The sequence below is a fragment of the Tenebrio molitor genome, chromosome 4, assembly GCF_963966145.1.
Source record: "Tenebrio molitor chromosome 4, icTenMoli1.1, whole genome shotgun sequence".
Lineage (NCBI taxonomy): Eukaryota > Metazoa > Arthropoda > Insecta > Coleoptera > Tenebrionidae > Tenebrio > Tenebrio molitor.
Genome location: NC_091049.1, coordinates 8,931,111 through 8,957,716, shown reverse-complemented (window position 1 = coordinate 8,957,716; position 26,606 = coordinate 8,931,111). Strand labels below are relative to the sequence as shown.

Sequence of the window (26,606 nt, the reverse complement as noted above, 5' to 3'; positions counted from 1 at the left end):
TCGGCCCAAAAATAGTAACCAGTTTTTATTTCGGAGTCAATTTGAAGATTACCTATTGACGTTTGTAATTGAATAAATACTAAATTCAGGAATTTTGTTAGAATAAACTGGAATTGTATACGTGTCGCAAGTCAGGGCTCGGTTTCATCCTGACTTCCATGAGATGGTCCTGGTACTGATGTATCGGGGTCTTCCGGCGTATGACAAACACAACATGCGTCAAAATATCCATGATTATGTACACGTTCAAGGTGCGGAACTTCCCAGACGGCAAAGAGACCCAAACATCAACGGCCACAGCCAAACTCATGCCAAAGTTGATATCCGCTAGAAGGCACAGTGGCCCAAGCATCAACAGCACAATTAAACTCCTGCCAAAGTTGATATACGCCAGAAGGCACACTGGCCCAAGCATCAACGGCACAGCTGAACTCCTGCCAAAGTTGATATACGCCAGAAGGCACACTGGCCCAAGCATCAACGGCACAGCCGAACTCCTGCCAAAGTTGATATCCGCCAGAAGGCACACTGGCCCAAGCATCAACGGCACGCTAGCAACCGCTAACACGGCTAATCATGATTTTACGAAAAGAACAGGCGGGGTACATGGTTTATTTTAGAAATATATGCAGTGACGTCACGCCTGAATCAAGAACACGACATGCCGTTCGTCCGTGTTTGACACTTGACAGCAAGGCATAATGAGTTGTTTATGTTACCGCCATTGTCAAGAAATTATAGTATTTTCTAGTGTTGGGTAGAATCGATATATTCTGATGATCGAATGAATCGAAAGAATCGCTTTGAATAATCCAAATGATCAAATAATTCGACCTTTCAATTATAAATGATGCGCATGTGCAGTTGTGCACTTATTTTGAACTGCGTTTCGATTCTAATAACAATCGAATAATTTCTATTTTATCAGTATCAGTACATACAGCGTACCTTATAGATACGATCAGTACAGAATAAATTATAGTCGGAACCGCTGACAAATGTATTTCAATTATTGAAAACAAAAACCATTCTTTCTTGAAATTGAAAAGACGCAAAATCTGAATTTATTTTGAATGAATGCCATCGGACTTGCCAACAAATGTGGGTTTTCCCAACCCTTCAATTCAGATGACAGTGGTGACACTACTTTATTTGGATTCATGAAAAAAAATTGGTTTGGAGAATACGTTCAGCTAAATTTCCTCTCGTTGCTGCACGATAGCACATTACGCAAGTTAGTTAACATCATCTGTGTAATAGTTTTGCTTACTGCAACACTTTTGCAGTGATTTCCGAAGCTTTGGTTAAATCGGATTACATTTTCCTTGTTTCGTAACAATTTTTGACGTTTGGTCGACATTTTACGCCCGCGCCGAGACCGACGCACGTTAATAGTTCCATGTTCCTCAAATCGTATAGTTCAGAGTGAGACGCACAGAACGACATCTCAACAGCGAACGCAGCAGAGGCAACGAACTACGAACCTGCCTCATATGTGTTGAAGGGAGACAGCCACATACACCAAGTGCGTGTTATAAACTGATACAACTGCATATATTCTAAAAACCACCGCCGTCTTGAGGATGGACATATTTCTCCTAACCTACCTAACCTCACAAACAAATGTAATGAATTCAGTGAAGTTGTCAAAGTGCAATGTCAAGAGTTGCACAGTTTAAAAGTAACTTTAATAACAAACATTTTATTAATTTAGTTGATGCTCGTTCTGTTTGGTGTTTCTGGTCGTTAGTATTTTGCTGTTAGTGTTTATGAACTGGCTTTTTTTTTCATATTAGAACTGATATTGCGGGAAACGTAGCAACAAGTTCCGTTAGTTGTAAGCCCATTTCTGGAATAATAGTAAAATTATAATCTCAATCTTGGATTTGCAGTAGGTACATTATTTCCTAAGTCAGATAAAGATGGGTCCATAACAAAACAATTATTTTTGCTTAATTAATCCGTGCCATTCTTGGTGGAAATGAGTGGAAGTATACTTTATGTTTTGTACAGTTTTGAATGTAATTAATTAATTATATAATTTTGGACAAATTATTATTCTATGAATTTGCACTCGCCACTGACCAAGAGATTTAAAAAAAAAAAATGCGGCGCCGAAACTTTGTTCCTTCCGCACAACCGAACCAATGCGCAACATCTTGCTTCTGCCAACTCAGAATATCCAAACTGTAATTACAATTAAAGTAAAGCATCATTTATCACTGGACAACTACGCATGACTGCATGCATCATGCAGATACATGTGTGTGGAGTGTGGACTGCATGTTTAAATTGTCACGATGCACATGGCGTTGTCACACATTTGACAGCATGACAGTTAGTTGCTGACAGCAACCCCCGAAAACAACACCAAATGTCAGAATCATGAGAACAATAGGATTTTTCGGTCTACGACCAGGCCGCTATAGACACTCTGACCATCCAGCAGGTCGTGCTAAAAACAGACAATAATAGAAGATGACTCTCAAGGAGAGCGTCGTAGTCGTCCGGGTCGGGTCCGGGCACCATCACTTGGCCTAAAGACGCATCTGACAGGCAGCAGATGACGTCAGTGTCAGTGAGAATGCGAGCCGGGGTACCCACTAGAAAGATGATATCTTGGGCGCAATTAGCGATTTCATCTGTTTTGAGGCTTTTAAGTGGGCACAGAAAACAATATTTGAAATACACATCCACTGCCACAAAAACATGGGTAAATCCATCTTCATTCTTGGGCAAAGTCGGAAACAATCAACGAAAATGGCAGAGATTAACGGGTCTGGTTTAATCAATGAGTCCTTTCTTAAAACATTTGTTAACGGTATGACATATTTGTGTACAAAATTCACAGGTTGGTAAGGCGATATCCCCGTGGTCGGTGGTCCGGCACTCCCGCCAGGCGTCAAGGAGCCGAGATTGCACAAACCACGGGCACCGGATGACATCATCCCGTATTCGATTCCCCTATACGAAGGATTGCTGAATTTGCTAGAGGAGTGAAACAACATGCCAACAAGGCATTCAATAATTATTAAGCCTCACAGTGTAAAGTTGCGAATAGAGTCAATTCTTTACACTTATACCGAGCCAATTATTTGAACTTCCCCTGACAACTTTTAGGTTAACGAAACATTAGTTGAAGACGAGCTAAGCACGGGAGCATTGTCATGTGTAGGTGCAGACAGATTTTTGGTGACCCAATCGGCCACATCCAAAGCATTTTAATGAATCTGCTTTTTGAAAAGTAGCAACAACGTTACTAGCTCAGCCATCTCGGCGATTAAAAGTAAATTTTGACTGGGAGCGCGACAAATGCGCTAATCGGGCACGGACGTGCCTGCAAAGCATCGTCTTTAATACCGCAACAGATTAAACTTACAAGGGTGTCCTTGAATAAATGGAACACGCAAAACATTCAATTTTTGTAATTTCATGCGGCCACAAAACCCATACGTTGGGCATTTCTCAGAATTATAGGAGATTGCATCACGCAGTAACTTGCCAAAATTAGCACTGCCTGCAAAATTTTCGCAGAGGTCTCTTTTTGCGCTGGCCCACGAGCGACGATCTAAAGGGCTGCAACAGGAGAACCACTCACCTGTCTCGGCCTCACAACCGGAAACTTTAACCAAAAAAAAATTGCCGTCACTCAAACCTCATCCAGAAGACACATTTGTGGGTCCAGAATCCACGTGGTCCAACAAACCACGAAGTAAAATGGTCAAGGAGGATCGGGCGGTTTTATCTTCCGTGGTGTTCCCCGTTCCAGTGGCAACCGCAAAGGTAGGATCAACACTGTTCGAGTTGTTTTCATCTTCCATTTGCACGGGCACGGCACAGAGACTTTTTTGTTTTAACAACAGGGAAAGAATAAAATAAAGAAAAAAATTTAAATTGGGCACGATATGTCACAATCCCACTTCTGATGTTAGCTTTTAATCTTAAAAGCTTAAATAATAATGCGTCCGCACTGATCGAGGCGCGTAGTCAATCTGCAGGGGTGCGGTCCGCACTTAAGAATGTGTAAGACCAGCACTACTATACAGAATCACCACTTGGACACGTAATGCGGTACGTCTTGGCGCTAACACTGGTCAAACATATGGTCAAATGAAGTTCAATTTAATAATCAGGCAGAATGGATTCCTAATTTAGAAAATGAGATACCAGATAGTAATAATCAACATCATATTCAAATTAGCCTTGAAATTTTAGTTAAAAATATTAATTGTTTGAATTTGTACATAGTTAATCTTTTTTCCTTTTCTCTCTTTACTTTTTTTCTTTTGTTGTTTCATTACATTCTAGTTAGTTTAGTTCGTTATCTATTAGATCTTAGCATTTAGTTTCATTGAAAGTGGTTGCACTCTACCATCGTGTGTCATTGGCGCGTTTTTCGATTCACGATTCGTCTGTTCGAAAACGACCATAAAACCACCCTCTCTCTCGGGGAGGCCAAAAAAGAAGAAAGTTAGTAAGTCTCAGTTCGTTCGTCGGTAACTACCATCCCCCTATATATTCTTTTATCTATGGTAACTACAAAACTCAATCATCTCGACCACGAAGTGAGTTCCACCGCGCACAGAGACACGAACGAAATTCAGACGTCCAGCCCCAACGGTAAGTCGTTTTTGAATTTATTGAATCGCGAATCCCGTAACACAGCTCTTCGCTTAGGTAGGCTTATAATCAACAATCGGTTGATATAAGTGCCCTGGAGACACACATTAATAGTTCACATAATTGGAAATCCCCTGGAGGTGACCAAATTCATAACTTTTGGTTAAAAAAATTTACTTGTATTCATAAATGCTTACTTGATCACTTTAACGGATTTATTAGGGAACCTAACACATTTCCAGAGTTTTTGGCCCATGGTATAACATATCTGAAACCAAAAGATTCCGATACTAAGAATCCATCAAAATATAGGCCAATCACATGTCTATCTACATTTTATAAAATTATGACATCTTGCATTAAAGTAATAATTTACGACCATTGTCAAAAATTAAATATACTTAATGAAGAACAAAAAGGTTGTGTTAAAGAGTGTTTTGGTTGTAAAGAACAACTCATAATAGATACGGTAATAATGGAACAAGCTTGAAAAAATAATAGAAATATTTGTACCGCATTCATAGACTACAAAAAAGCCTATGATTCAGTACCACATTCATGGTTAATTAAAATTCTTAAAATTTATAAAATTAATTTGGATTTGATTAACTTTTTATCCCATGTTATGACATTTTGGAAAACTACTTTAAATTTATCAATAAACAATACTAAATTAAAATCCGAGCCTATTCAAATTAAACGGGGAATTTATCAAGGAGATTCTTTAAGTCCTTTATGGTTTTGTCTAGCCATCAATCCTTTGACAAATCTATTAAATAGCACTGGATATGGTTTCAATATTAGAGTTAATAATACCACACTATCCAAATTAAATCACCTTCTTTATATGGATGACATAAAACTTTATGCATCTAAAGAGAATCACATTTTATCTTTACTAACAATAACTGAAAATTTCTCAAATGATATTGGCATGAGTTTTGGTATTGATAAGTGTAAAACGCAATCAATATGTCGCGGTCATTACGAAAATTTAGAATATACAGTGCTTTTTTTTTAACTGTTGCCATAGGGAATTGCATGGTAAAACTTATACCCCCTGTTAACTTTTGTTCTGATGAAAATATTCAAACCATTTCTGGATCTAAGTTAGAAGATTTTTTAAACTATCGGATAGATTACAATTCAATATCCTAAACTGTCGAAAAAGTTGTGAAAAAAATAATTTCTAGCGCGCCGGAATAATAGTACGTCGAGCGGCCGCCAGAATAGCGTCCTTGTCGGCTCAACTCAACCAGCACCTGACCATCTCCACTTTTGACTTTTGTCTTTTGTCACTTTCATTTAAAAAATAAATAGGGAGATCTCCTCGAGGCTATGATTAAATTAGCTTTTGGAAGGCAGAACATGTAAACATTTATTTATTAAAGAAAACAAAACGTTAACGCACAAATAACTCAACAAATTAACAGAAATTATTAAAAGAAATGTTGAAAGTGTTCGACTGCTAGACAATGTCCCAAGCGATCTTGAAAATTTCTTCGCGTGTTTTTCTTGCCCTTAATTCCTCCACAGTTTCTGGTTGATCTTTTATTTTTTTTAAGTGTTGCCGCAGGGAATTGCATGGTAAAAATTATACCCTCTGTTAACTTATGATGATCCACTGCAGATTTGGTGCAAATTTTTGTTTTTGTAATCATTAATAAGACTACGTAATGCATACTGTTTGAACAACGAACGACAAGCAGTTTTATTTTACTAATTTTACTCTTCAAAGTTGAAATTAATGAACGTAAATAATTTGACAAAAAACGTAGTAGGCGATATGGGAACAAAAATTAGGTTTTATATTTTAATTTATTATTTATTTTAATCATAGCCTCGAAGAGATCTTGCTATTTATTTTTTAAATGAAAGTGACAAAAGTCAAAAGTGGAGATGGTCAGATCTCAGGTGCTAGTTGAGCCGACAGGGACGCTATTCTGGCAGCCGCTCGACGTACTATTATTCCGACGCGCTAGAAATATTTTTTCACAACTTTTTCGACAGTTTAGGACATTGAATTGTAATCTATCCGATAGTTTAAAAAATCTTCCAACTTTGTTCCAAAAATGGTTTGAATATTTTCATCAGAACAAAAGTTAACAGGGGGTATAAGTTTTACCATGCAATTCCCTATGGCAACAGTTAAAAAAAATGCACTGTATAACTAAAGAAGGAGAAATCATTAAAAATTTAAATAAAGGAGAATTTTATAAATATTTAGGTATTAATCAATCAAATCATATTCAACATTCAATTATAAAAGAAAATTTAGAAAAACAATTTTATTTAAGAATTAAATCTATTTTAAAATCAAAATTAAACGGTAATAATTTAATTAAAGCAGTTAATACATATGCTGTTCCATTGTTGACCTATTCTTTTGGTGTTATAAAATGGTCCAAAACTAATTTACAGAATATAAATATTCAAACTAGAGTTCTCTTTACAAAATTTTGTAAACATCACCCCAAATCTGCTATTGAAAGATTTAATTTACCACGCGAAAATGGTGGTAGGGGTTTTTCAAATCTAGAAATTCTACAACACAATCAAATTGCTTCACTAAAAAATTATTTTCTCAATAGAGCTCGTGATAACACTTTTTTTAATGCTTTGGTTTTAGCGGATAAAGGTTACACACCTTTAAATTTAAGTGATAATGTAATTTCAGATATTGTGGAGCCAAATATACCTGACACTATATCAAATATAAAACAAAAGTCTTTACATGGGAGATATTTTAAAGAGCTAGAACAGCCAGAAATTAATATTCAAGCTTCTCATGCATGGCTTAAAAAATCAAATATTCATCCTGAGACTGAGGGTTTTATATTTGCAATACAAGATCGTGTTATAAATACAAGAAATTATAAAAAACACATATGCGGTTTACAATCGATCATCGATAAATGTAGGATTTGCGGAACTGAAGGGGAAACCATTGAACACATCATTTCTTCTTGCACCGTTTTGGCTCAAAGCGAATATAAAAAACGTCATGATATATTCGCAAAAATTATACACATGAATTTAGCAGTTAAATTCAATTTATTAAAGGATACACAACCACATTACATTTATAAACCAGAAAGTTGTTTAGAAAATGACAATTACAAATTATATTTTGATCGCACAGTTTTAACTGACATTCACATTCAGCATAACAGACCAGACATTATTATTTTAAATAAACAACAAAAGCAAGCATATCTTTTAGATATAGCTGTTCCAAATTCACACAATATAACACAGACATATAATACAAAAATTAATAAATATTATAATAGAGTGCCGTGACAACTGTCTAAATGTCAATAAATTCGCTCTTTAATAAAAACGCGCCAAATGTTGTTGCAAGTGCTTCACTGCAATCCAATGGTGCTACAGAAGTTAGAAAACGCAAAAAATGGACTATGGAAATGAATATTTTCATTATACGGGAATATTTTCGGATCACGAAACTACAGGATGTTGTGAGTACTTACAGGCTTGATTTATTTAGAGCGTTCCAAAGTAAGTACCCCCAGTTTCCTGTTACTATTCAAAATTTAGCTGACCAGAGGAGAGCCATTATGAAGAAAAACTATATCCCTTCGGCAATTTTAGAAAAGATCAAAAATGATGTAAAGTTAGAATTGTCAATTAATTATTCTGACAATAATGAAGTTTCTAATAATTTACTCCAAAATTCTGTTGAACCGCAAAGTTTACAAAGTCTATCTAATCATAATGACTCTTTCTGTCCAATTATCGATTCACCAAACACCATACAAACAGACATACATAATTTAGACTTGAGTTATAATGATATACATGTTATTAATAAAAATTTTTACTACCATCAAAATTTTAAAGAACAAATTGAAGATGAATTTAATAGAACTCTGAACGAATTTGAACATATAGAACCATTTAATAGACCACTATTACCTAAACAACAAAGCTCCAAAAAATTCTTTGCAATGATTGAAATTTTAAATCAATTCATTTTACCTAAATTTGTAAATAACACCACAAGTTTTAAAAAATTACACAGTATCATATATAGTGGAGCTTTAACAATTATCAGATTAAATGGATCAAAAGAAATTGGCCAGACAAATAATATAAAAACGAAAGAATTACCAAAATGGGAACAAAGACTAAATAAACGTATTAATAATATCAGACGAGATTTAGGTAGAATAACTCAATATTTAAAGGGTATAAATTCTAATCATCTAAATAATTGTATTCAATCCATTTTAAATAACAACCGAATACATTGTTTAAAATATAATGAATATAATAAAACATTAATAGAAATCAAAGACACTTTATTACAAAAGTTACATATTTATTCTAAACGACTCAAAAGATATAAAAATAATAAACAACGGAAATTTGAAAACAAACTATTTAGAAATAATGAGAAGTTGTTTTACAAAAATTTAGCAGATAATAAAACTCAAACTAATAATGGTACACCAAATATAAACGAAATTAAAGCATTCTGGTCAAACATATGGTCAAATGAAGTTCAATTTAATAATCAGGCCGAATGGATTCCTCATTTAGAAAATGATATACCAGATAGTAATAATCGACATCATATTCAAATTAGCCTTGAAATTTTAGTTAAAAATATTAATAGTTCACATAATTGGAAATCCCCTGGAGGTGACCAAATTCATAACTTTTGGTTAAAAAAATTTACTTGTATTCATAAATGCTTACTTGATCACTTTAACGGATTTATTAGGGAACCTAACACATTTCCAGAGTTTTTGGCCCATGGTATAACATATCTGAAACCAAAAGATTCCGATACTAAAAATCCATCAAAATATAGGCCAATCACATGTCTGCCTACAATTTATAAAATTATGACATCTTGCATTAAAGTAATAATTTACGACCATTGTCAAAAATTAAATATACTTAATGAAGAACAAAAAGGTTGTGTTAAAGAGTGTTTTGGTTGTAAAGAACAACTCATAATAGATATGGTAATAATGGAACAAGCTAGAAAAAATAATAGAAATATTTATACCGCATTCATAGACTACAAAAAAGCCTATGATTCAGTACCACATTCATGGTTAATTAAAATTCTTAAAATTTATAAAATTAATTTGGATTTGATTAACTTTTTATCTCATGTTATGACATTTTGGAGAACTACTTTAAATTTATCAATAAACAATACTAAATTAAAATCCGAGCCTATTCAAATTAAACGGGGGATTTATCAAGGAGATTCTTTAAGTCCTTTATGGTTTTGTCTAGCCATTAATCCTTTGACAAATCTATTAAATAGCACTGGATATGGTTTCAATATTAGACTTAATAATACCACACTATCCAAATTAAATCACCTTCTCTATATGGATGACATAAAACTTTATGCATCAAAAAAGAATCACATTTTATCTTTACTAACAATAACTGAAAATTTCTCAAATGATATTGGGATGAGTTTTGGTATTGATAAGTGTAAAATGCAATCAATATGTCGCGGTCATTACGAACATTTAGAATATATAACTCAAGAAGGAGAAATCATTAAAAATTTAAATAAAGGAGAATTTTATAAATATTTAGGTATTAATCAATCAAATCATATTCAACACTCAATTATAAAAGAAAATTTAGAAAAGCAATTTTATTTAAGAATTAAATCTATTTTAAAATCAAAATTAAACGGTAATAATTTAATTAAAGCAGTTAATACATATGCTGTTCCATTACTGACCTATTCTTTCGGTGTTATAAAATGGTCCAAAACTAATTTACAGAACATAAACATTAAAACTAGAGTTCTTTTTACAAAATTTAGTAAACACCATCCTAAATCTGCTATTGAAAGATTTAATTTACCACGCGAAAACGGTGGTAGGGGTTTTTCAAATCTAGAAATACTGCTAAAAAATCAAATTGCTTCACTAAAAAATTATTTCCTCAATAGAGCTCGTGATAACACCTTTTTCAATGCTTTGGTTTCAGCCGATAAAGGCTACACACCTTTAAATTTAAGTGATAATATAATTTCAGACATTGTTAAGCCAAATATACCTGACACAATAGCAAATATAAAACAGAAGTCTTTACATGGGAGATACTTTAAAGAACTGGAACAACCAGAAGTTAATATTCGGACATCTCATGCATGGCTTAAGAAATCAAATATTCACCCTGAGACGGAGGGTTTTATATTTGCAATACAAGATCGTGTTATAAATACAAGAAATTATAAAAAACACATATGCGGTTTACAATCGATAATTGATAAATGTAGGATTTGCGGAACTGAAGGGGAAACAATTGAACACATCATTTCTTCTTGCACCGTTTTGGCTCAAAGCGAATATAAAAAACGACACGATATATTCGCTAAAATTATACACATGAATTTAGCTGTTAAATTCAATTTATTAAAGAATACACAACCACATTATAGTTATGCACCAGAAAGTTGTTTGGAAAATGACAGTTACAAGTTATATTTTGATAGAACAATTTTAACTGACATTCATATTAAACATAACAGACCAGACATTATAATTTTAAATAAACAACAAAAGCAAGCATATCTTTTAGATATAGCTGTTCCAAATTCACATAATATAACACAGACATATAACACAAAAATTAATAAATATTTAGAGCTGTCCGTTGCTATGAGAAATCTTTGGTGTTTAGAAAAAATTTCGATTTTACCACTTGTAATTTCAGCAACGGGAATAGTACCGCAATCTCTTTTTAAAAATTTAAAAATTCTGGATTTAGATAACACATTGGTAGTTGAAATTCAAAAAGGTATATTATTATACTCATGTCACATCGTGAGGAAGTTCCTTAACATTGACACAGAACATAATACACAACAAAGTCAAAATGCGGAGGCAAGACGCCGGTAATTATGTTGATAAGCACTGCACTATTACTTGATAGTAATATCCGTAATAGTGTATGTACTCCGGCAAAATTGCCGTGCCGCCGGGTGGAGGTGGGATAGTGTATTTAGAACTATCCGTTGCTATGAGAAATCTTTGGTGTTTAGAAAAAATTTCGATTTTACCATTTATAATTTCAGCAACAGGAATAGTACCGCAATCTCTTTTTAAAAATTTAAAAATTTTGGACTTAGAGAAGACATTGGTGGTTGAAATTCAAAAAGGTATATTATTATACTCATGTCACATCGTGAGGAAATTCCTTAACATTGACACAGAACATAAAACACAAAAAAGTCAAAATGTGGAGGCGAGACGCCGGTAATTATGTTGATAAGCACTGCACTATTACTTGATAGTATTATCCGTAATAGTGTATGTACTCCGGCAAAATTGCCGTGCCGCCGGGTGGAGGTGGGATACGAATGAATTGAAAATGTTGTTACACAGTCTAGGACTGGTTTACAAATCTATGAGGGGCGTGATGACCAACTCAATAGACCGGGACCAATGGCTTAACGTGACTTCCAAATCACGAGATAGAATATAACCTTTTTTTTAATAATAATAATAATTATTATTATTAATTGTAGGAAAAGAGGCATTAGCCTAAAAATTTATTTTTAAAATAAATTTTATTTATTATTATTATTAATTGTAGGAAAAGAGGCATTAGCCTGTTTTATTCCCAGAAATTAACTTAGCAAGCTTTAGTTTAGGATTTCCAACAGATGTATTTCACTGTTTGCTCCGTTCGAGTCGCGGCCGGGCCGCCTATAAGCACTACTTAATTGTAATTATGGCTATGAATTTCCAGAGGATATTTTTGTAATTTATTTTTAAAAACAACTACACTGTTTGATTCAACAATGTCATTGTTTAAGCTGTTCAGAAAGACACGAATGGGTAAAAAATGTTCTCTGCATTTGGTTTTATGTTGCATTTTTATTATGTTTTTTGTTGTAAAAATTGTTTTTTTTAACTAGAAATTTTAACTTAACAACTACTCTTTATACTTCAGTTTCTATATAAAAAAAATCTTTATAATAAATATCCCAAAAATAGCGGACTAACTACTTACTACCGTATCCAGGATGTTTAAATGTACACGAAAAAAATATGGAAACAATTTTTCAGACAAAAAAATAAATTATTATTATTTTTATTATTAACGGTAATACAATGTAAACAAAGATGTACTCGTACATCATTACCTTGCAATGTTACCGTAGTGGATTTAAAATATTTTTTTCGATTTCCAAAGCTTCTAAATTCACTATTGTGCAGGATGAGATATTGGTAGTGAGTAATCCTGTACTTTGTGATAATATGTACGATTAGAGGTAGCTGTCATGACAATTTAATACATATATTTCAAAATAATTTTCCTGTTAAGTGCCACTTTCAAGGACCGCCCAATCAGTAAATAAGTCCAATAGAATTTTTTAAACATTTTTCTGACGTTTACGGTAGTCTCTTCTACACCGTAGTACACCCTTAGTCCGCTATTTTTGGGACACCTGTATGATACAGGATGTCCCAAAAAGTGCTCGAAATGGACCGGAACGCAACGGAACGCCGTTCCGATTCGTCATTAAAGTTATGCTTTGCGTTCCGTTTCGTAAAATTTTCGAAAAAATGGTTTCGTTTCGTTATTAGTCTAATAAATTGTACCTCCCAGGCGCGATCTTATTTCTATTATTGTCTATGCAAACAATGCATCTGGTGTTTGGTGCCGACATCGGCACTGGACACAAAATTCTGGGAAACTGCGGCCCGCAACATGTGTGATGCATCTTTGTCTCGGACTTTGCTGCAAGTCGGAAGCAATAAATTAAGAATTGATCTTTTCTCTATAAGACACTTCAGTCCTTTTCGTTATTCCATTCTATTTTCAGTATCGTTTGCGACAGTTTTAGTGATAACTGTGTTTGCTGTTTATAACTGTCTCATACAGCGACAGTGTGTGCTGTTAATTAAATTCAGTTTATGAATTATATTTGTCTAAATAAAACATAATAACAAACTATTTCTGGTGCCAACAGTAAAATCATACTTTTTAATTTTTTACGAGGTAAGCCACTTGTTAAATACTTTTTAATTTAAATTAAAAAAAAAATGTATTTATTGACAGTTTACATTTAAAAAAAATTGCTACAATGGATACATTTTTGATCAACTGGGTTAAAAAATCAGAAAAACGCCAAGCCAACACCGAACTTGAAACCGATAATTCATGTTCATCTTCTAAAAAGCCACGCATTAAAGAAGAAGTTGTCTCTAAAATTGTGTTAGAAACACCTGTACTAAATGATATTAATTGTGAAGATGCTGATTTTGATTTACCAGTGTGTTGGAATAAAACACAGGCAAATAATTTTCAAAGTGCAAATGACTGGTTAATCATAAAAAACAAAAGTTTGGGTTGTAGAGTGTGTAAAGAAATCAAAACACTCGGAGCTTACGCGGATAAAAATCTGCGACTTTCGAAAGTATGGCAAGATTGTGTTGTGCAACCTAACTGCACCACTAAGGAATCTCAACAATCTAGCTTAAGAAAAAAAATTTTTGAACATAAAAAAAGTGAGGCTCATAATAAAGCTTTGGAGATTTCTACGCAGCTTAAAAAAAAAGAAATTGATTTTCAAGTCGAAAATATGCATGAAAAACATTTTTCAACAACCGAAAAAGTATTTCGAACGGTTTACAAAATCGTCAAAAATCAAAGACCGTTTGTCGATTTACCACATGAGGTTGATCTACAAGTTTTAAACGGAATTTCACTGGGTAAAATTCTTCATTCTGACAAAACCTGTGCTGCAATTGCCAGTCATATCGCAACAGAAATGAAGAAAAACATTTGCAAAGATATCATTAGCACAAAGAAAAAAATATCTGTTTTAATAGATGAGTCAACAACTCTCAGTAAACGAACTGTGTTGATAGTTGTTCTAAGAGTATTTTTTGAAGACATACCTGGAGACCCTTATACGTTCAATCTAGATCTAATAGAACTTTCTGACGCATCTGCGGAAAGCATTACCAAGGAACTACTGAGATGTTTAAATGAACATAAAACACTGTTTTATTACCTTTGCTTGTGACGGAGCTTCCGTAATGCTCGGCAAAAATTCCGGAGTAGCCACACGATTGAAAACAATATTTCCAAATTTAGTAGTGTGGCATTGTTCTAACCATCGACTAGAGCTTGCTGTGAATGACGTTGTGGATGAAGTTTATGGTATAAATCATTTCAAGATATTTATGGATAAATTGTACACCCTATACTATATTGCAACTTCGAGAAGCTGCAAATTCGTTGGATTGCGAAATTTTAAAAATTGGCCGAATTTTAAGTGTCCGTTGGGTAGCATCTAGCAGACGTACCGTGAATGCTGTCCTCAAAAATTATCCCGCACTTTGTGAACACTTTAACAGAGCTTCCACGGATATGTCTAGGGATGCAAGAGAAAGAAGCAAATATGATGGTCTCAAAAAAATGATCACATCCGTTGAATTTGTAGCAAATTTAAATGCTATGTCCGATGCATTAGACGAGTTAGGTGATTTATCCGAATTTTTACAAAGACGTAACATTACGTTAATTGATGCGGACAAAGCTGTAAGAACTACCATTCGTGTACTAGATTCTATGGCAAATGAGCCTGGTCCTAAACTTTCTGATGTTCAGAATGCTCTAAATGTAAAAGAGTTTAAAGGGGTTCCGTTACATGACGGAAAAGTAAAAATTATCAACACCGCACAGTTTTTTAGAAGTTTAGCCAATAATCTGAGAAATCGAATGATGACGTCAAGTTCCTCCCACGTCAGTAGTAATGCTGGAAATAACAATTCAATAAAACAATATAATCTTTTACTAAAAAATCTGGAGGTTTTGAATCCAAAAAATTGGCCAAAATCTGATGACGATGAAGTGGACATAACATACGGAGATAAAGAGGTTCGCCAGCTTTGTGATCAATTCATTTTAGAAGAACAAGTGCAAGGTATAATTTAAATGTTTTTTAAATGAATATAATTAGATATATTTTATCTCTGTTGTAGATATTATTCGTGGTTTTCGAGCATTTAAAATGAACAGAAGAGAAGGGGACATTCCAGAAGACTTTAAGCCTCTCTTAAAAGCGGTGGCAACGATCCCTATTTCAACAAGTGAATGTGAAAGAAATTTCAGTTCAATGAATGAGATCGTTACACCTACAAGAACTTCCTTCAATTCGAAGACTGTGGCAGGATTAGTTTTTATTAATTGTGTTGGTCCCCCGTTATCAAAATTTAACCCTCAGTCATACGTTCGTTCATGGCTGACTAAAGGCCATCACTCTGCAGATGATGCGGCAAGCCGCAGACGAATAATAAAAGAGGACAATACTTATAAGTCATTATGGAAATTATTATAAAACTTAGAATGTTATGGAACAAAAAGTATATACATATTATATTAGTTTGAACAAGTCTACACGTTTTAATAGTAAAAACCAACATTTTTCTTAATTTTTTTTTTAAATTTGATTTTACAACAATCGTTCCGTTTCGTAATTTTGTCCATTTCGAGCCCTGGCGGCTGTATCTACACTCACCTCACCTCACTTGTAAATGGAACACGCTTATTGTGTCAATTTTATTCTGACAGTTCCCGTTTTTTTTGTAACCAACTGTACAACCTGACACATTTTTCACCAAACAGTATTGCCCGTTCTATTTCTAAGGTAGAATGCAGTGTTGGTGGAAATTTAGAATTGAGACAGACTTTACCATCGAATTCATGAAAAACTAGTAGGTACAGCAAAGTTTTGTTGGAGTAAATTGGGCTACATGAAAATGTCAAATATAAACGTCTGTCATTCATTATGACAGTTCGAATGTAACAATGCTCAATCCAACGTCAAGCGTATTTATAGACCGTGCCTAGCCCAAATAACCACCACCTGTTGAATTAAGTTGGTAAAAACAAAATTACACTAAGTGTATAATGGCAATTTTGATATTACTAGGGTGCTAGACCAATCAAATCTAAGTACATACACAACGTTGCTGGTTAATCTTCTGGATAGAATGCAGTGTTGGTGGTTATTCGGCTTTGGCAAAAACTTTAGGTTATTGTCATTTGTATTGTCACTATTGTTTGAGGTTTAAGGGCATTAAAGTTTTTCGAGTTTGAACGCGTACTTAAAAAAAAAACAGTTCTAGTTGTTTAATCCTTTTATTTTACGAACCTACATTTATTTACGAAATTACAGTCTGAGGTTACATCTGGGTGAGCCTATACAGAATTGACACTTTGATAATAACTACAATAACATCTGTTAAAAAATTACATATTAAATAAAATTGTACAGTATAAATAAAAAAAAATTGTTACATACACTTCCAGTGGCATGATAAAAGATCAATTCATACTGCATTAAAAACAACCATAAAATACAATCAATATAAACATTTCGTATAAAAAATACAACAGGATAGGGGAAGCACAGAAACAATTCCTTTCTCTTATTTAAAAAAAAATCCTATTTTGCACACTTCTCATTTGGCCTATCGTTTCAGTACATCGTAAATGTTACAGCCGACAATCTGGAATGTTTCATAACGATTAATCAATTAACCCATCAAATCCACGGTATTACGATTAACATGAGATTTCGCTCCCTTTACGACTAAGACAATCACAGAATTATCAACGATACTACAACACACTATCAAATGTTAGAGTTATGAATCTTTTGTTGTACCATATCTAGGAGTATGTCCGAGTACTGCTCCATCATGCTGACCACCGAGTTCGGGCCGCTCGGTCCCTTCGACACCAGATCGTTCAGCTTCTTCACCGTGTCGGTCTGGTTGACGTCGACGTTGCCGCTGCTCTGCTTCAGCTTCTTGAAGATGCAGTCGTGGAGGATTTTGTGCGTGTGCAGGATCGACATCTCCAGGTTCTTCACCATGTCCATCTTGGCCACGCTCGTCTCCCTCGTGTCCGTCTCGGTCTCGTTCAGCCTGTTGTACAACCCCACCACCTTGTCCGCCGCCTCGGTCAGCTCTTGGATGACGTCGTCGCAGAGCTGGTGCGAAACTGGACAACAACACAATCGAAACATGACAACCTCGCGACGCGCTTCCGCTCACCTTCCACCGTCGACAGATCCGGCCCCGCCTCCTCGTTGGTGAGGGTCTCGTCCAGGTCCACCTTCAGCTTCTCGAAGTGGATCGTATGCCGCCCCCCTGCAACAACCCCGTCACTTCGGTGTCTCGACGCCGCCGCCGATAGCGAACCTTTCGTCTTGTCCTTGTTGTTGAGGTGCCTGCGGGGCGTCACCGTCGGCGGCCCGTTCTCGTATGTCGCTCTGGTCCTGGGCGGCACCGCCGGCTTCGTCGGCTGCACCTCGATCTCCTCCTCGGACGTCGACACGTTGTCCACGCCAACCGTGTTCAGGTTGCTCGTCGAGTACGACTGCTTCTTCCTGTTCTGCAGCGACTTGTTGATCTTGTTGTGCGAGCTGATCGTCGGACGCATCAACCTCGACACCTTCTTCTCGGCTTCGTTGTCCGAATCGGACTGGTTCAGCACGCCGCTCGATCTGCTCCTCGTCATCGCCGCGTTGTTCTTCGCGTACCTGGACCCGCTCCGCGACGCGCTCGCCGACGACTTCTTTCCTGAAACTGGCCCGGGGGCGGTCAGCGGAAGGACACCTTCTCGAAGGGGACGCAAGCTGAATCGTGCCCATGCCGGGGGCGCCACAGCGGCACTCGTTTTTTCCAAAACTGACCACGCGACGCGGCATTCAGGCCGCTCATCGTTCTTTTTTTTGGTAAAACCGTTCGCTCCTGGGCCCCTGCTTACCTTGATCGATCTTATTTTTGGATGCCACCGGCTTTTGCATGCTCAGATCGCTCAAGCTGCACGACCTACGCAAACTGCTATCCGGACTGCTTTCGTCTAGATAGACTGGAAACATGCAAAAACAAAAAGAAAATCACCAAACGGGAAAGCCCAAATGAAAATAAAACAAAAACGAAATGATAATCGAAAAGGTAAGGGGCATGCGGGGGACCACCGAACGACCATCTCGATGCTGCTCTTTGTACAGAAGCGCTCTCCACATCCAACATGCCTGCCATAGTCACCTTCCCGTCCTTCGTTGTTCCGGTTTTTCGCTTTGGCGTCGTAGCTGAGCCGCCTCTCGACGAAGCTGGGCAGGCTGAGGTTGCGCCGCCTCACGGGCGTCGCACGCAGCCTGGTCAGGTCGTTGTAGTAGCTGGTCATGCTCTCGTACATGCTCGACAGTGCTCGCACCTTCCCCGAGCGGACGTTTTTGCGGAAGATGTCGACCAGCCCGTTGATCTTGTGGATCTTCTTCTGGATCTCGTTCAAGATCTTGATGTTCTCGAGGGCGAACTGGATGCTGACATATCTTTTGCCCTTGTCGAACTTGTCGCAACCCTCCGACCACAAATTCACCGAGTCGTAGACCCTCAAGTCTGGACTCTCCACGTTCAAGTTCAACTCCAAAGTGTCCTTCGCGGACTTATCCAGGCTGTCGTACAGCTCGGTCAAGATGTTCGCGTTCGGACTGGTCTCCAAGTCTCTCTCGACGTTCTTCTCTTTGTAACTCAACTCGATCGTATTCTCGTCGGTCACGTGACGGTTGTTCAACTTGTTACTCTTGATGTTGTAGAAGTCTTCCTTCTTGATGTACTCGTACGACGTCCTAGTCTTCCTGGTCTTGGAACTGTGCCTTCTCACCGCTTTCGGCGGCTTGTGACAGACCTTCTCGCCCTCTATCGGACTCTTCGTGAACAAGTGCCTGTCCAAACTCGACGTCTCCTGCACCTGGTTCTTGTTCGTGTTCTTCTCGAACTTGAGCGTGCCCGAACTGAAATTTTTATTCCCGCTTTCGAAAATCTCCAAATTGAATTCGGGCTTGTTGTTCAGGACGTTACAAAACCTACTCTTGTACTGCTTGTTCTTCGTCTCCAAGCTGGGTATGTACATGTCAGTTTTCACGTTCTTCACGCTCAACGGTTTCTTCTCCTCCTCCACCACCTTGTTCTTCACGTTCTTGCTCTTGACCTTTTGCTCCGCCTCCACGAAAAACGCCACCGGTTTCTTCGCTATGTTCTCGAACCTCAACAGCTTCTCCTGGAACTCCGCGCTGGCATTGCACTTCTTGGCCACCACCTCTTGGGGTGTGGGAAAATCCGTCTGCGTCTGACTGGTCCTCAACTGCGCCTTCCTGGGACTCACCGGCTCGCTGCCCAGATTCTTCGGGAGGGAGTGCGAATGGACCACCGATCTGGGAGCGCTCAAGAATCGCTTCTGCGGGGCGAAGAGCGCCTCCAGCGGTGCGGACTTGCAATCCGAATCGTTCGACAGTATGCTCTCCATGCTGTTGCAGTAGCTCTTCGCCTGGATGGGATAGTCTTCGAGGAAGTTGTCGTCGCTCAAGATGCTGTCCTGACTGGTGCGGATGTTGGGGTTCAAGTAGAAACTCTCGCTCTTGGGGATCTCCTCCCCGACGAACTCCTCGTCCTGGTACTTGCACAGCTCGTTGGAGGAGACGCATCGCCTCGGTGGCACCGCGTTCTTCGACTTCTTGGTGCCGACCGACCTGAAACTGTACTCCTCGAGGGAGTCCGAGCTGAAGTTTCCCTCTTCTTCGTCGGTCTTGCCCAGCTGGTCGTACTTCCGGTTGAAATCTTGGGAGAACTTCTCGATGTCGCTGCAAATCTGTCTGAATCCCTCGTCGGTGTCGATCTTGTCTTCGAAGTCGACGAAGTAACTGAACGACTTCCTGTTGGCGGTTTCGTCGCGATTTTGTTGCTCGACGAAGTCGGAGAAGCTCCGCTCTTCGCTCACCGGCGACACGGGGAGGCTCTTGTGCAATTTGTACTTGGTGAGGGTCTTGTCCAGCTTGAGCTTTCTCGGTCTGATGAGGTTATCGTTAGCTAACTCTACATTGGCAGCGTGTAAAGAGGCAGTGTTGAAAATGTGCGAAAGCTGTGATGTATTTTTGGCGATGTCTCGCATGTAACAGCCGCACAGCTGGAGGTCTGTCGGGAGAGAGCAGCTGATGGACGACGTGGTCGGGTCGTCCGTGTTAGTAGAGCGCGGGAAATCGTTCGGGTTTAGTAAATGTTGGTCGGTCTGGTTAGTCGAGCACTCGCACGCGTCATTACCTTGCTTTTTCGACGTCCATTTGTCCCTCTCAGGGATGTGGGAGAGGTCGTGTATCGACTGGCTGTACCGCAGCGGACTGGAGTGCCCCACCTGCACGCAACACACACCCCTTTTACACCCCGAATCAGCCGCCCCCGTCGCTACTCACGCTCTCCAGCTTCTTCTTCGTCTCGGCGATCTTCTTGTTGAGCAGCTGCCTTTTGAGGGCCGCCTCCGGGTCGCTCTTCGTCTGCTTGACGGCGTTGATCGCCGCCATGTTGATGTCCGTCGCCCTCGTCAGGAACTTGCTCGAGATGGACGTCTTCCCCGGCGTCAGCTCGGTCTCGGCGCCGCTCATGCTCTCGAACGTCGACTGCAGGTACTTCTCCCGGCTGCCCAGCTGGTCGAGCGACTCCGAGCTGATCGAGAACAGCGACATCGGGTTTCTGTCGGTGTTGTCGCCGCTCGGGGTGGAGGCCTCGTCGTCGTCGTCGTCCGAGTCCTGGCTGCCGTACGTCGACGAGCTCTGCTGAATCAGGATCTGGGGGGCAGCGCCTTTCTTCTTCCGCTGCGACTTGCGCAGTTCGTCGGCGTCGATGTTGGTCACCGTGAACTCGCTCCCGCTGCAACCGTTCCCAAGTGGTACCAGAACCAACTTCGCCGCTCCCGCACTCACCTGGCCGAATCCGCCTGGCTCGGGTAGTACAGCGGCCGGTGGCGGTACTCCTGGTCCGAGTCGATGTCCCCGTCGTGCGCCGCCGATTCGAACCCGGTGTCCGACATGATCTCCCTTCGACTGTCTCCCCTGGTCACGGTAATGTTCTCCATCATCGTCACCTACACCCATACACACGCGTTTAGAAAAAAACAATAAAAATACATCTACGTGTGACTCACCCTCTTCGATATGATACTCTCCTTGCGACTCTCCTCCAGCGAGCTGTCTTTGGAACCGTCCGAATCGAACCGCCTCTCGGCCGGCGAAGGAACACCCGAATAAAAATTCTTGACGTCGAGCGGGTGGTCCGCCCTTTGGGCCCACCGTCCCTTCGGCACTGCCACATTTTTGGTGAGCGGCGGCGAATGACTAGTATCCTCGTTCAGTTGTTTCTTCGCCCACTGAGGGAGCTGTCCGATGCTGAATCTGTAACTGGCGTCCATCTCGTCGTAGAGGTCGCCACCGTCGTTCAAAATGTCACTGTCTAGCGTCTTCCCTTGTCTCATCGCCTGCTGGCTCAGTCTCGCGTGCATCGTCACCACCATGTCGTGGGGCACCTTCCAGACGAAGACGCATCCGTCGCCGCTCGCCGAAATCAGTCGTCGACAGTCGTTGGTGAACCTCAACCCCGTAGCCAGCTCGGAGTGGCCGCACATCGTCGCCATGCACTCTCCCGAGTAGTAGTCGTAGACCGACAGCGACTTGTCCGTGCAAGACGTGGCCAGGTAGATCCCGGACCGGTCGAGGACCACCTTGATCAGGGTGCCGTCATCTCCGGTGCTCCCCTTGAAGCTCTTCGTGTGTTTTCCGGTGTTGACGCTGTAGATTCTGACGTTGCGGTCTTGGCACGCCGTCAGCACGTGCTTCTGGCCAGTGTCGATTTCCATGTCGTAGAGGGTGGTCTTGCCGCTGGCGTTGTGGTCGCGACTGAACTGCGGCTTTCCCCCGGAGTCTCCCAGAGACCTGAAGATGAGACTCTTGTCGGCGCCGCACGACACCATCTGCACGTTCCTGTGATTGGTCAGGAAGCGTACCGCGGTGATCGACGATGAGTGGTCGTCCAACGTTTGCAAAAACTCGTACCTGGGGGCGGACCGTCGCATTAAAAACTTTGTTGCTCGGGTTAATTCCAACAGCACAAAAAAAAAATACATAACTGATAAATCGATTTGTCACACTCTATTATGCAAGGTTATCATAAATTAATCATAATGCGCTACGAAAATTTGCCACCGGCAATGCACACTATTAAAAATGGATGTGATTAATTGGTTGCCTAACAACACCTTGTTTCTAAATGATGCAACAAATTCTCGCAAATAATAACCACGTCCTGCAAAAGGTAATCTGAAAAAGGACTCTTTCAATAAACTAACAGCGCCGTAATTTACAGTTTAAAAATAATAAATAACCAAAACTGCACTTACAAAAAGAGCTGTCAAATGTCAAATTTACAAAACCAGAAGAGGCAGCAATTTAAAGGGTGTTTTTTAAAATTTGGTGTCGAAGTTAGAGGTTGAAGAGTCGATCGTGAATGAACCACTCGTCTTAAAAACACTGATTTTTCAAATTGCAGATTGAAAACACACAACCCAAAAAGTGAGGTTAGATTTAAACAGCTGATGAGCCACTCGTCTTAAGTTACATGCACAGAGCTTCGACGTGTCGCCCACTCTCATGTATTTCCCTGTCGCGCGATCGCTGGCGACACACAAAAATGACAATCCCAGAGACACTTAGTGAAGTTAGAAAATTCCAACTCTACAGCGACAGATCGGAGAGAATCAGCGACAGAGGGTAATACGCTGCCAAAACCGTTTCTCGACCGTTGATTGGTGGAGATGCTGTCGCTGGCGACACGTCGAAGCTCTATGAATGTAACTTTTGAGAAGAGACTGATTTTTTACACAGCATTTTAAAAACACGCAAAAAGTGAGGTTAGATTTTTAAACAGCTGATCAGAGTTTAATCCGGTGGTGCGTTCAAAACCGACTCTTCAACGGCACATTAAAAAAAAAGACACCCGTTATATACAGCACATAAATCACAACCACCTACGTCAGAAACTGCACATATATTTTGTACTCTTAGCTTTAATGCAAGTAATAACTCCCCACTTCTTACCCGTGCTTGACGTCGAAGACGTGGAGTAACCTGTCTCTGCTGGCGCTGGCCATCAGGTTGAGATTGGACTCGAGTCCGCAATACTCCAGACACAACACCTCGGCATCATGAGCCTCGATCTTGCACATCTCCCTCATGGTCGCCGTGTCGTGTATCCTGATGTTACCCGACCTGTCGCCGGACGCCAGATTTTTCCCGTCCGGACTAATCCTGATGCACCTGACACCGTTGCGACCGTCGTACGACGTCTCCTGCTGCTTGTCGGCGTTGTTCCCGGTGGACAGATCCAGGTCTTTGATGTAGGACAGGTCCTTGTCGACGTACACGACCTTGAGCAATTCGTTGCTGTAAACGTTAGGCCTGTACACGCCCCGCACGTGCCGATCGGTGAGCTTGTCCAGGGTCCAGACGCGGATCGTGTCGTCGGAGCTGCACGTGAGGAAGCTTCCGGACGGGAGGGGACTGTTCGGCGGCGCCATCTCCACGCCCCAGATGCAGGCCGAGTGGTAGAGGAACGAGAACGACTTGCCGACCCTCTTGATGTTGAACACGTCCCAGACGTAGATGGAGTGGTCGTTGTAGATGCTCGTCAGCTTGTGATCGGTTTCGTTGTACGTTAGCGCTACTGTATCGGGGTATTTGGCGTCGTGGGGCGGCGAAGCCATGTGACTGCGGACGAAATACGATCAGAGTGGTTTTGACGGGAGGCGGGGACGACTCACGTTATGCTAGAGCCTTGGCTGACGTCGACGCCCAGATAGTGCGTCCTTGGAAGCGTCGTGACGAACCGAAGTGTGGCAGGATCGAAGCATCGGATGATTCCTTCGGCGCAACCGACGAAAATGTAATTCTCACCTACTGTTATACAATTGGCACTTGATGTCTGCAACAGAACGATTAGTACCATTCTCAGCACACCTCCTCCATACCTACCCTTAATTCTACCCATTTATCTAAAAGTCTTCTATTGTTGAATTCACACAAGAGCCCGGACCTGGTGATAGCGTAGGTGCTATCGCCGCACTGGGCCTTGCCGCAAGCCACATCACAGAAATAGTTGTTCCTCTGTTCGCCCAGGATGGCCGAACGCCCCATCAGCGGCACCGCCTCCTTGTACTGCAACATTCTACATTGACAACCGGACTCGACCCCACACGACCGCTCACCTTCGACTTGCCGTACTCCAGATACCAGAACTTGACGTGTCTGTTCCCGACGGTGACGAAGTAGCTGCCGTTGTCGGCGAACGCCACCGACTTCACCTTGGTGCTGACCTTGTTGCTGGCGACCTTCACGTTGTTCTTCCAGTCCCACACGTTGACGATCATGTCGTGTTGGGTGCCGACGCTCACCACGTACTTGCCGGACGGCGAAAAGGCCACGCAATTCACCCCGTATTTGTGGCCGGCGAACTCCGCCACCTGCTGGGGCTGAGGGGCGAGGCCCGGGTGCCCCTGGATGGGGTCCGAGCAGAGGTCCCACACCCGGACGGCAGGCTGGTGGCCGCATTCTCCTGCACAAATCGACACGTTACCGCTGAACGACGCCGGTCGGGGGCGGCTCACCTGTCACAACGTACCGCCCACACGCCGAGAACGCCAAAGACGTGACGGTCTTGCGGGACGTGTTGATGATGTGGTGCTGCTGTTCGGTTTTCGTGTTGAACAGGACGACGGTGCATCTGCAACCCAACAACCGATGAGAAACGGAACGACGTCTCGGATTGAGTCGCACGCTCGACAGACGTGTGCGCTAATCCGAGACTCTTTTCGGTTTCTCGCGACTGCACTTTAATGCCCTCGAGTCTGACTGCTCGATCGCCGCCAACCCTCTCAATTATTTACTGCCACTCTAAACGTTGCCACTCGGCAAAATAACTTCCTTTTCGCCGCCGTCTGGGGCATAACTCTGGACTCGTTTCAAATTTACCAAGTTTCTTTTTTCGACTCCCTTGATAATTGATGCGAACCTCCCGACTTTAATAACTTCCAGTCGAGTCCTGACAGGTGGACACGACAAACGTTCTCGACTCCTCTCTACCTGTTTTTTACTGGTTGCCTAAGTACAAATTGCGACCTCCACAGGATTTCACTTCTTTAATTGGCCATTATCGTAATTGCGACGATTACTTGGAAGACCTTCTCACTTGTTTCTTTTGTTATTTTTAATTGAAACGATGCAACGCGACTAGAAAATCGAAAGCACTTAGCGATGCCGATGGAAGACGTCTAGTCGTCCTGAATTTCGACAATTATCCTTCACGATCGTGGTGCAACGTCGTTTCTGAAGGATTCCGTTATCGATCGAGACGGAAAAAACGAACGTGAGATCGTTTTACCTCCATGCCTGAAGGCTCGTTCACAATCGAATGCTAATCGCTTGCATAACGATTATTTATAGACGGTAAATGTCGTTTGAGACGTCGCCGAGAAGGTTCCGGTTTCGGTAAAGATCTCGCAGATGGTACTCTTGCATCTCCGACCAAGAGAAATCAATTGGGGCCAGATCGGGTCATTTTTATGTCTTCGACGTCAAAAACGAACTGATAAACAAACGGAAAAATAACACCAAGTACCAAAATGTACTAAATCGAAAACTGAATAAAATAGAAGAAATCAAGTTTCAATTGTTGCCCATAAAAAGTACCAAGATATTTCAATGGATTTTTGTGTGTGTTTGTTGATCTGATGTGGGTCGAGTACGAGACTCTAGATTATCCTTCTCCATCCAACGATACCTCCTGAGCACTTTTGAAACCATAATCAACGCCGACGACTGTATCACGCCGCAGCGAAAGTACCCACTCATTGTTTAGTACCCATCCATTCAAGTTATGGTAGTCGATTGTGTCGCACCTGCGTGCGTCTCGGTACCACCTGTCACACCTACTTAACATTGTCTGTTTCGCACGCGGTTTGCTTACCCTGCAGGATAGGCGATGGTTCCGTTATTATCCGAGGCCAGAGCTGCATTACTCGAAACCGTCACACCTAGCACCTTCTCCAATTTGATCTGCAACGAACAAACG

The 26,606-nt window shown here is 40.5% G+C and overlaps 2 protein-coding genes and 1 long non-coding RNA gene across 10 annotated transcripts in view; 1 reads left to right on the top strand and 2 right to left on the bottom strand.

The window, feature by feature from the left end:
* The first annotated feature begins 12,623 nt into the window (after positions 1-12,623).
* The window catches only part of LOC138129042 (uncharacterized), a 208,482-nt gene continuing 194,499 nt past the window's right edge, over positions 12,624-26,606 (top strand). Inside the window, exons 1-2 of the long non-coding RNA XR_011159038.1 lie at positions 12,624-15,568; positions 15,627-16,549. This is a non-coding gene — a long non-coding RNA (uncharacterized lncRNA). The remainder of the gene's footprint in view (positions 15,569-15,626; positions 16,550-26,606) is intronic.
* The window catches only part of LOC138129021 (mitogen-activated protein kinase-binding protein 1-like), a 31,360-nt gene continuing 21,520 nt past the window's right edge, over positions 16,767-26,606 (bottom strand). For 6 of the 8 annotated variants that reach the window (XM_069045266.1, XM_069045268.1, XM_069045272.1 and 3 more), the window contains 15 exons: positions 26,502-26,590; positions 25,144-25,259; positions 24,745-25,091; positions 24,512-24,694; positions 24,301-24,461; positions 23,579-24,247; positions 21,634-22,537; positions 21,413-21,573; positions 20,906-21,359; positions 20,757-20,847; positions 18,421-18,525; positions 17,853-18,239; positions 17,706-17,801; positions 17,315-17,652; positions 16,767-17,156 (listed from right to left, as the gene is read on the bottom strand). In XM_069045266.1, coding sequence (XP_068901367.1) covers positions 17,118-17,156; positions 17,315-17,652; positions 17,706-17,801; positions 17,853-18,239; positions 18,421-18,525; positions 20,757-20,847; positions 20,906-21,359; positions 21,413-21,573; positions 21,634-22,537; positions 23,579-24,247; positions 24,301-24,461; positions 24,512-24,694; positions 24,745-25,091; positions 25,144-25,259; positions 26,502-26,590 — 4,140 coding nt within the window. In that variant the 3' untranslated portion in view covers positions 16,767-17,117. Of the gene's footprint in view, positions 17,653-17,705; positions 17,802-17,852; positions 18,240-18,420; positions 18,526-20,756; positions 20,848-20,905; positions 21,360-21,412; positions 21,574-21,633; positions 22,538-23,578; positions 24,248-24,300; positions 24,462-24,511; positions 24,695-24,744; positions 25,092-25,143; positions 25,260-26,501; positions 26,591-26,606 lie in introns of all 8 variants that reach the window. The other 2 variants (XM_069045269.1, XM_069045274.1) reach the window with 2 other exon arrangements.
* Positions 18,532-20,750, bottom strand: LOC138129022 (DNA ligase 1-like; the record flags this gene model as incomplete). Its single annotated transcript, XM_069045275.1, has 1 exon — positions 18,532-20,750. A coding segment is annotated over exon 1 (2,076 nt), but the record flags the coding sequence as incomplete, so codon positions are not given.